The sequence below is a fragment of the Sinocyclocheilus anshuiensis genome, unplaced genomic scaffold (genome assembly GCF_001515605.1).
Source record: "Sinocyclocheilus anshuiensis isolate Anshui unplaced genomic scaffold, SAMN03320099.WGS_v1.1 scaffold205, whole genome shotgun sequence".
Classification (NCBI taxonomy): Eukaryota; Metazoa; Chordata; class Actinopteri; order Cypriniformes; family Cyprinidae; genus Sinocyclocheilus; species Sinocyclocheilus anshuiensis.
The window spans coordinates 581184-591763 of NW_015536497.1; the positions used below are offsets into that span (position 1 = coordinate 581184).

Sequence of the window (10580 nt, forward strand, 5' to 3'; positions counted from 1 at the left end):
GGGGGGGGGGTATGCATATACAGATCTGTTCTTATTTTCCATCCGATTCTCACCTCCTCGGCTTTTTCCTCTTCCATCTTCCAGAGTTGTGTTTCTCCTTTTTTTGTAGGTGCAATAGCTTGGAGGCAAGAAGTGTGAAACTAGGGTCTTCAAAGAGTCCAGACTTATCCAAGAGACACATGGAGGGAGAGTTGGGGAGGAGGCACTCTGGGAATGCGTTGGAGAATGAAACAGAATGGAGGGGGTGGTCAAGAAAAAGAGGAGAGAGTGAAGACATGAAACAAGAAGAAGAAGAGCTGGTGATTGAAATGAGAGAGGGCAGGAGAAAGCCATTGTCAGACCTGTTTAGCATTCACTAGTGGCTAATTGCACCAGCAAAGCTCGGTAGATACAAACCCCTCTGTGTCTGAGAGACATGAGAGCTTCTCCCTCAATAGATCTCCCTCCCTGCCTCAAAAGCAGCACTCCTAAAGCAGAATGTTTAAAAATGGTACAGGGTTTGAGGCTGCAGCAGCGCTGACACAGTAAAAGCCTACATTGGCCGTACGCAGAGTACAGGGGATCGAGCTGCCACTTCTAATGACAAATCTCATAGTTCACGCCATTTGGTATGACAGCGTGCTAGAGTAATGGGCTGAATGAATCACTGGTAGGGAAAGCTCAGCCTCGCCGCTCTGCCTGCAGCTTAAACCACCCCGTGTATCGGCTATCCATTTGTGGAGTATTTCACCTCAAACCACACCTCGTGCATGATGAATAAACAGATATCAGGTAGCACTCCATTATCCGCTCAGAGGCACAACACCCCAGCCCAGCAAACGCCATGTTCTCCCTCTGTCTCTGTTCATATCTGTGGGGTTTTATTTCTGTCAAGTGAAATGCTCGTGCATATTCAGTATTGCATGTTTGTATTATTCCATTTCTATTTCCAAGTGCACTGTTCTAGTTTTACTCAAATTCCTTCAGGGCCATGCTGTCTGTCTCTTTTACTTTGTCCAGTCATCTTTGTGGTGCATAATCGAACCTTTCTTTGGCTTCAAGTCCAGTTTAACAGCCAGTCCTAGTAACCCTAAGACACTTCTCCATTTCTGTCCTGTAGACAGCAGATTAACACTCACCCTCTCCAGTCCAAGTCTCTCTACAATCAGGGCCGCATTAAGACTGTAAGGGGCCCCTGGGCTTTACCTCTTGAGGGGCCCTTCATCAACGAGAACTACAGCCTACATTCACTCAGTCTTTATAATCAAAGCTCAAGTTGTCAGCCTTTTATTTTGCAGCTATAAATGTCATTAACAAAAGATTAAACAGGTCTGTCATATAAAATAGACACAAATATCACTGCATGAAATATACATGCACATAGCCGGACATATTTTACACAGATATCTATATAAAAACGTGTAGCATTAAATTGCATATGTTAATGTTGGTTAAATGCACTATGAACTAACATTAAAGAACAGAGGAAGGTAAATTATTAAAGGTAAATGTACACATTTACAAAACGTTCTGTGCACTTTAAGTTACGCCTTCACAAATATGTCAAACTGCTTGTGGATCTTTGTAACAGGCTGGTAAGTTCATTTACATTTTCACTAATCTTACTCTACACATGCAATTTTTTTAAGTCACTAATTTACCTTAATGATAGTGAATTAACCAAAAGAAACAGAAGATGTGAAATATTGTTAATCACAATAGTTCTTGACTCTTGATCAAGACTCTTGATTCTTGACAGCTAATGCAATAACTAGGCTAATAAATATTAATGAGTGAAACATTTGTAACGTGCTAGAGTAGGCTACATTTTTAAGTGTTTATCAAAATTGTATTTTAGCATTTTTTATTAAAATTAAGGCCACGGCTCGACAATAAGGACTGCCCGATGGCCCGGGGCCAGCGTGAAAGACGCTTGGGACAGATGATGGATTTATTGAATTTAAACATTCAAGAGGGTTTAAAGCATTCATGCAGACACGGGAGAGAGCTCCATTCAGTGTGTTCTGAGTGTACATATAGAGCCGCGTCTCAAACAGTGCGCAAGCCTGAATTGCGTTTTTTTTTCTGGAAAAATACATACAAATGTAAAAAGTATGCAATGTTATTTTACATTTGATTATTCAATTTCTGTACCTGAATACCTACAAATTCAAAAACCTAACGCATTGTTTATTTTTTATCTTTGTTCTATTTATTCATTTATTTAGGCTATTTGTGCTATTGTTTATAATTGGTTCATTTGTTCTTATTTACTGACTTGTCTTCAATTGGAATTAGAATTGTAAAATTTAACAGGTAGGCCTATCTATAAATTTGGTATTGAAAAAACAATGATAAAACAATTTCTTTTGTGGCAGGGCAAATCAAAATTTGAACCACTGTTGAGCCCTTTTGGCCAAATCGCAAGTGTGAATCTTCAGTTGCTTCACGATTTGATTCGATTGATTAGGATGCATCACAATGCATCTTCTCCTCCAATTATTTAATTAATAATAATTACCATAGTAATAATCACAATAAAGCTCTTTTTGTTATTTTACCTCTGCTAGCCTATTAAAAATAAAAACAAAGATACAAATAAACTGTAGAGAAAATACGATATAGGCCTATAAAAAAATTAACAGTGCTTTACTTTTACATCTATTTTACAGAAGCAAATTGAATAATCAAATGTAAGTATAATCATTGCATAGTCTTTAATGTATTAATTACAAAGAATAAAGCTACAAATTCATTGGGTCAAGAGGAGTATTTCCCTCGTTTCTTTCATTGTTTGAGTTGTAGCTATTATATAAAGATCTAAATCACAAATCCGATTACACATTAGATTTTTCCACAACTGTTTACAAAATAACCGTCTGTTTACGTGAATACTCACCAAGACAAATATTCAGATACATTTCTTAATTAAAATAGCCTATAACAAGAGTAATTTATTATAATAAAACAGTAGCCTACATTAATATGTATGATGAGGCCTATTTAATTACATTAAATCGTCCACATCAGCATCGCGATGCATCACAAAAATTATCATACTCCACAGCTCTAGTGTGTGATGGCTAATACTGCGAGCTCAACTATGTTAAGATAAAAAAGTTTTTTTATTTGACTAATTATAGCCTACTGTATCTAGCTACTGCTAGCATGACCTACCTTTGCCGTGATCTGCATCTTCTCTTTAGCCTTGCGTTAAAATATGCCGTGAACTTTGGATTTTTTTTCCAACAAATTTGACTGCATGACTTTTCAGTTTATTTTTGCTCATTTTCCCCTTTTCTCTTTCATATTTGGGAGCGTTTTACTGACACTTCTCGCGCAGGACATGCAACGCCCGCACGCGCATTCAACCCAAAAGTGATAAAGTGTAATTTTAAGGTAACGGAAAATGTGGTTACAATATTTCCGGTATCACCGGGGGCCCCCCCTCAGCCCGGGACCCTGGGCTTAAGCCCAGGTAAGCCCGTGCATTAATGCGGCCCTGTCTACAATCTAAGTTTCAGTCTCCAGTCCAAGACCCTCTCCAATCCAATGCTCCCTGCCTAATTCTAGGCTGTCTCTCCAAAGCAAGACTCTCTGCCTGGTGCAGTTCTCTCTTTCCAATTCAAAACCCTCTCCAATCCAAGACTCTCTGACCTGTCCAAGATTCTCAGCCCAGTACAAGACACTCTCCAATCCAAGACTCTGTCCATTCCAGGTCCCTCTACAATCTCAAGATTCCCTCTCTGACTCTTCTTCCAGTCCAATACTCTATTACAAGACACAAAGAATCCAAAGTGCCCAACTCCAGTTACCCAATTCACAGTCATCAAAATCCATGCAGGTCGATTCTAATCAGGGATCACTTTATTCCATGCATCAATGCAGTACTCAAGCCAGCCAGAATGGAGACTGGCTCTTTTACATCCAGAGCCAAGGCCCTGTTCCTTTATCTTGGTCCTGCCTCACTGCTACCCCCACTAAACCACCACCCCTCCCCCATCCCAGCTCTGCAGTGCTCCCCCTGGAGGGAGAGAGAGAGAGAGACCAGACTGTGTGCTGAGACTCTACCCCATCTGCAGAGCTGCAGCTTCCTGCGCTAAGGGGGGATAAAAGTGCTGACTCTCGAGCAATTCCTGTAGGAACAGTTTAAGCAAGAATCCATATTTAAATAACTAAATGTCTCTCTTAGGTTTAAATAGCAACATGTCTGAAGTACAATTCTAGTCGCTGAGAATGCCATTATTCCAGGATGGTACTTGGGATGGCAACGATATTAGCAATTAAAATATCATAACTGTAATAATGTGCTTTCCCTAATAAAACCCCACTTGAGGATTTTTCTTTTCAAAGTCCCTTACTGTAGATCAAACACTACAATTTGCATACTACATGTGGCCTTATAATCACTACATCCCTTTATAGAGATCAAGCAGTTCCATTTGCATTTTCTACAAAGCATGATAAGCACATTTTACAAAAGATAAAACAATGACTAAAACGTGCACCACCCGAAGAATGGTATGCATGCGGTCCCTTACACATCAAAGACTACAAATTAATAAGAAAATTAAAAGAAAAAGAAATATATTAAAAAGTTTCTGCCCCAAGACAAAACACCCCATGGTTCTCCTTTGTATCTCTTTCTCTCTTCCACACACATTCACCCTCATTGTATGAAAGCTTTGACAACAGAGGGACTCATGCTGTGAGTCCATGTCTGAGTTTGCTAAGGAAGTCGATGTAATTACTGTGCAGTGAGAATGTTCATCTACGCACTTCAGTGCCTCACTAACCATAAATACCAGGGCACAAGGGAGCACACGAAGAACAGGCCTACAACTCATGAACGTGACAGAGTAAAGAGTTAGCACAAAGTACAAATGTTTAGTGGAAGAGTGTGTACAGCTTATGAGCAATGAGGGGATGTGTACAAGTAAATAGATTTGGGGCGGGCAGAATGACCAAGATCTTATATCACGGTACAAGTAATTTAATATCATGGTAACAATATAAATATCACAGTATAGTTAATGTTCCTGGAAACTGAACCCCTAAATGTATATATCCAGTATATATAGTATCCAGTATATTATGACATTAATACATGGTTATTTAATATAAACTATGCATACATCAATCATGTATGCATAGTTGCAATCATACCTCAGTTGAATTCTATAGTACTACAAGTTGCAGGATTGCAGGACAGCCATAAACAATCTACAGTCGCACTGTATACTGTTCTTACACTGAATGCACGCAGCACAGTGCAACACGTCAAAACAAGAAAAAAATGTACTCTAATTATAATTAACAAAGCTGTCTCTACTTGGAGTGCACATCTGTGACACCGTTTGGAGAGTATGCTGTCATTTTCTATGCGATGTTGGATTTTAATAATTGCGCAGTTATATAGAATAACTCTGGCATGTATGTAAATGAGCAATATGTTGCATGACTAGCTACACAAAGGTGCAGATTAACGGTATTTGTATGTGCACTGCATTTCTGAACACTTTGGTCATTCAATTTCAGGAGAAGTCAAGAAAATAGTTGATGAAATAAACATGCTGAATTAGAGGGAGAAAAAGAAAGCCTTACGACTTTGGGATGGTGAAGTACGTTGCGTTAATGGCCTCTCTATATGTTTTAAATGGCCGTGTTAATGGGCTTTTTATATGAACTGAAATTGCTCTCTTAATGGCTAAAATGGTTCTGTTTGCCAGTTTGTATGTGTTTGTACGCGTGTATGCAACCTGGCACTATCGATCCCTCCCTGCAGTTGACGGGCTGTGAGCTCACACAGAATTGGGAAATGGTGGCTTTTTTGCAGGATTCTGTGATTTCCACTGTTTTATGAGCTCTGCGCCTCTGTATTTCAGCATGAGTGTTTGCCCTCATTGGCCTTGTGAAAAACAATGTGGTCACCTAAGCAGTGATATCAAAGGAGAGTTATATTGCTTTCCCCTCTGCCGAGAGATACTCTAATAAGTGATTTCCTCTTTACCATTTCCCCTCAGTTTGAACAAAACGTTTCCTCATTAGCCGCCCCTCTGGAAATTACATATTGAAAATGCCCGTCTGCTGAAGTGTGATATTACAAATTTAGTGGTCAATTAGCCTAGTTTTGGGGCCTAAAGTTATAATTAGATTGTTGTGTGACTGAAGGCCCCTCTTTCCTCTCGACTGCAGCTCCCACATCGCAGAGTGACATTCTCCACAGCCAATCCCGTGCAAGATCAGCAGGACTCCTCTCAGCAGAGTTACTATGACAGTGGTCTGGAGGAGTCTGAGACCCCCAGCAGCAAGAGCTCTTCAGGACCACGTATCGGCCCCCTCGCCCTGCCCGAGGACCACTATGAACGGACCACCCCTGATGGCAGCATTGGAGAGATGGAACACCCAGAAACCGGTAGGCAATTTAGACTGCTGTTACATCTCGTTTGACAGGGTAACACTGGATCCAGTGAAGAGTTGCCCAGATGAGTTTTTTTTTGTCAACACTGCTTTGTTTTGGCCAAAGCTAGATCTATGAGTTTGGGGTCAGAAGCAGACTCAGCAGGGTCTGTGTCTTGCCCATCAGCAAGCCCTCAATCACAACAGCAAATCATTCTTAATGACCCTCTCACACAAGTGTGCTAATTAAAAACTCCGACTAATGGAGCTTTTGGTCTCTGAATAAATCTGCACTTTGACGTCTGCCCAGACAACAGTGTGCTGATCGTAAACAGCTTCTTTGCTCAAGCCAAACTGCTCTCACAGCAGCTGCCGGGGTCATAAAACAATAAGACAGAAAACGAATCCAAAAAAGAAAATGCAAGGACTAAGCAGGATAGTCTGCCGTCAATTTCGTTTAGCCATTACTAAATTCCGCCGGAGACGTACTAGACATTATTCCTGCAATTCATTTATATTGTTGCTCTCATAACCAGAAACATCCTCACAGCAGCTGCCCTCCCAAATTCATCTCTGTTCAATTTAAGCTCCATTACCACGGCAACAGTGCCATAATACCACTTTTTCTTCAGATTTTTGTTCTATTAGTGCTGTTGTGCTTAATTACCATGTTAATATCCCTCTGGATGTCTTAGCGAGCTCATGTTAACATTTTAGCTGTCAAATATACCTTAGTCTTCTCACGTCAGTATTTTAACATGCTCCGTGAAACACAACGTCCTGTTGATTTCACACTGGGAACCTGCGTCTCGTGTTGGGTGTGTCTGCCAGCCCCACAGACATGCATCAGATTCTAGGGGAACCGTTTAAGAAGTGAAATGTCAGCACTGCATGCGACTGGCTCTGTGTTCAACAGAGAAAATCCTATGGCAAATGAACACATAACCTTCTGTCTGTACATTGCCTTGTGGGTCACACCTTTGTCTGATGTGTTATGCATGATTTTGCATGATGGTCTTTGGCCAATATCTTCAGGAAGCCATGAATAGAGGGACTTTTGTCATTTTATTTTTGTCATGGAATCCAAGAAAAATTTAAATATCTCAACAAAGATTTTTTATAGGACTTTCAGCCTCAAGAAAGAACAAAAAACATCCTAAGATGTAGCACTATAAGTATAATGAACAGAAATTTAAGTCAGATTTTTTTTCCTGACAGGCAATACTCACACCGTTGTATTTTATTGAACCCATATAACATAAGTATACAATAATAACAACAAAAATATTTTTATTATTCATAATATGTTATTGTGAATATTTTATTATACTGTACTGTATATAGTATTATTTTTCCTAAAATATTTGTATTTTATTCAATTATAAAAAAAAAATTTTTTAAAGACAATAAAGCAATATATTAACATAAAAGCAATAATACTGCTATACTGAAAAATAGCAAAAATAGTATTTAATAATAATAATAATAATAATTGTTATTTATTTATTATTATTAAAATATTTTATTCAATTATATTATAAAATTTTAATAAGACAAATATATATTAATGCAATAATAATAATAATATTTTACTGTACAATAACAAAAATTGGTATTTATTATTATTATTATTAAAATAAATTAATAAATCACCCAAAAATGAAAATTACCTCATGATTTACTTCACCCTCAAGCCTTCCTAGGTGTATATGACTTTCTTCTTTCAGACAAATACAATCGGAGTTATATACAAAAATGTCCTGACCCTTCCAAGCTTTATAATGGAAGTGAATGGAGGTTAAGATTTTGAAGCAAAATAAAGTGCATCCATCCATCATAAAAAGTGCTCCACACGGGTTAATAAAGGCCTTCTTAAGCGAATAGTAGCTTACGCTACGCCTACATCCTACGTCTTCCGCTGGAATGCCACTCTCATGAATGTGCGTATGAGAGTTAGCAGAAGCTAGAGATTATGGTTTATTAAGTTTTCAATATGTTTATTTTTCTTACACAAACGCATTGATTGACTTCAGAACATTTTTTAATATAACTCTGATTGTATTCGTCTGAAAGAAGAGAGTCATATACACCTAGGATGGCTTGAGGGTGAGTAAATCATGGGGTAATTTTCATTTGGGTGAACTATCCTTTTAACTGTAAAATTACAATACGAATTTTCATGGCTGTCTTAATTTCTTTGCTTTCAAATCTTTTATTTTTTTCAGTGAGACCATAAAGCTTATTTTTTGCTGACAACAGCTTTTATAAACAAATCTCATAAAAATTTGTGAAGATGGTTGACGCTTGTTACGTTTTAATTTCAGATAATAAGCGACTCAAACTCACAGCGCTTGCAAAGACGGAGTCCTGTGGATAAGAATTTACTGCTAACCAAGCCAGTCCGAGACACTGAAAACACAGACTGCTCGCTTGTAACAACGTGATCTGCTTGCATGTAAATAAACAAAGTGTCACGCTTTAAGCACTCATCAGATCCACACGAATCACTAACTACCTATTTTGGATTCTAAATGGTGATGTTTATCGAAAAGTGACAAGTTTGCACCCCTGATCATTGAATAATGCTTTAAATTTTGGTGTTTTTTACTTTTGTAGTGTTCTTTTTTCTCTGTTGATGTCTACAAATATTGTTTTCGTATTCTCTGGGGGGGGGTGGAACAACATGAGGGAATAAAAAAATTGCGAAATGTTCATGTTTTGGTGAACTTCTTCTTTAAAGACTAGCATGGCACAAGCTGGCTTTTTGTTGTTGTTTTTTTTTTGGTGTCACGAGAGTGAGAAGACTGAGGATTGTTGGCATCTTTGATTTGATCCGATTTGATCTGAAAGTGAGTGAGTCTGACAGCCCTGCTAGCTGTGCCGGGTGGGCATGTACATTGATCAGGCAGGGAGGGGAACTGTTAGAGGTAGACCTAATTAAAATATGATTCTCACCTCAGGGAGATTATAAAGAAATCCCTCATTGAGAAATGGAGGAGAAAATGATTTTAAAAAGGCAGTTGTTCCCACTCCCCCACCCCCTCTAGCCATCTACCATGCGGTGCTGCTTCCTGCCCCCTATTTATTTTTGCGGTGGGATTTGAGTGACAGGGTGACAAGCAGGGGCCGGTGGAGGGTTTTGTTCGCTGCCGTTGCAATGATTGACAGTTTGGGGAGGGGTGCCACTCCGTTTAAACTGGATGAAAAGCAATATGTGAACTTCACACACACATTCCTGTGCGTCTGTGGCCCACAGCAGAAAGGACACCGTGGATCCCCAAAGCAGTTTGGCCTTTGGTTATGAAAAGTCTCCTTTTTTGTTGCCGACGTTGGCCCCTTCGTGCAGGAAATGATTGTGTTTTCTGATTTGCTCTGACCTTTGTTACTGGCCCTCTTGATTCCCAGTTCTCATTGACAGTGCTGGAACACGACGCATTGTTCTCTTGCCTATTTTAGATATACAGTGAACACCTGCAGCCTGTGACTGATTCAGTGACCGACTGTAACTCTAAACCAATCATTTCTGCAGCCCGGGACGACGTGTCGAATATCGTCCATCTCTCATGCTGAGCAAATGGCAGATGTAATATTTCACATGCCCTTCACGGGATATTTGACACAACAACCATTGTTAGCTGCTATCAATACAGAGCGCAATATACATGATACATCTAATCCATCCATAAGACCGCAAACTGACGTACCAAGAGCTCCGCTAATGTTTCAGCCTGTCACTACACCGCTCGTTTGTCAATCCACTAATGATTGATTGGTGTCATCTTGACAAGAGTTACGCAGCACAGAGCAGAGACTAGTGATTTATATTATGCATATACAGTGCATTGCGTTCACCACAACAGCCACAAACTGTTGATCACACAGTTTGACATTGGTCAACAGATGTTTGTGAGTGGAGTGGCCAGTATAGATGTAGTAATGTACATTAAATGATAATAATATAATAATATTATTTGTATTATTATATTATTATTATAATACATTTTTTAAATGTTATTATTAATAAAACAATGAAAATGTTTAAGAGGTCGCTGTATACCTAAAAGCGCCAGCGGGTAAATTTTACCCACGCACATGGCAACTGTATTTATATGGCTAAAGAACATATTATTTCACTGTATTATGCTACTGTCTTCACAAAGAAGTGTCTAGAGTCATGAAATGATTATGTCTAGTCATCAACT

At 38.9% G+C, this 10580-nt stretch overlaps 1 protein-coding gene across 1 annotated transcript in view; it reads left to right on the plus strand.

Moving 5' to 3' along the window:
* Positions 1-10580, plus strand: part of LOC107687432 (protocadherin-9-like) — a 57337-nt gene that overhangs the window by 19813 nt on the left and 26944 nt on the right. Inside the window, exon 2 of the mRNA XM_016484781.1 lies at positions 6175-6394. Coding sequence (XP_016340267.1) covers positions 6376-6394 — 19 coding nt within the window. The 5' untranslated portion in view covers positions 6175-6375. The remainder of the gene's footprint in view (positions 1-6174; positions 6395-10580) is intronic.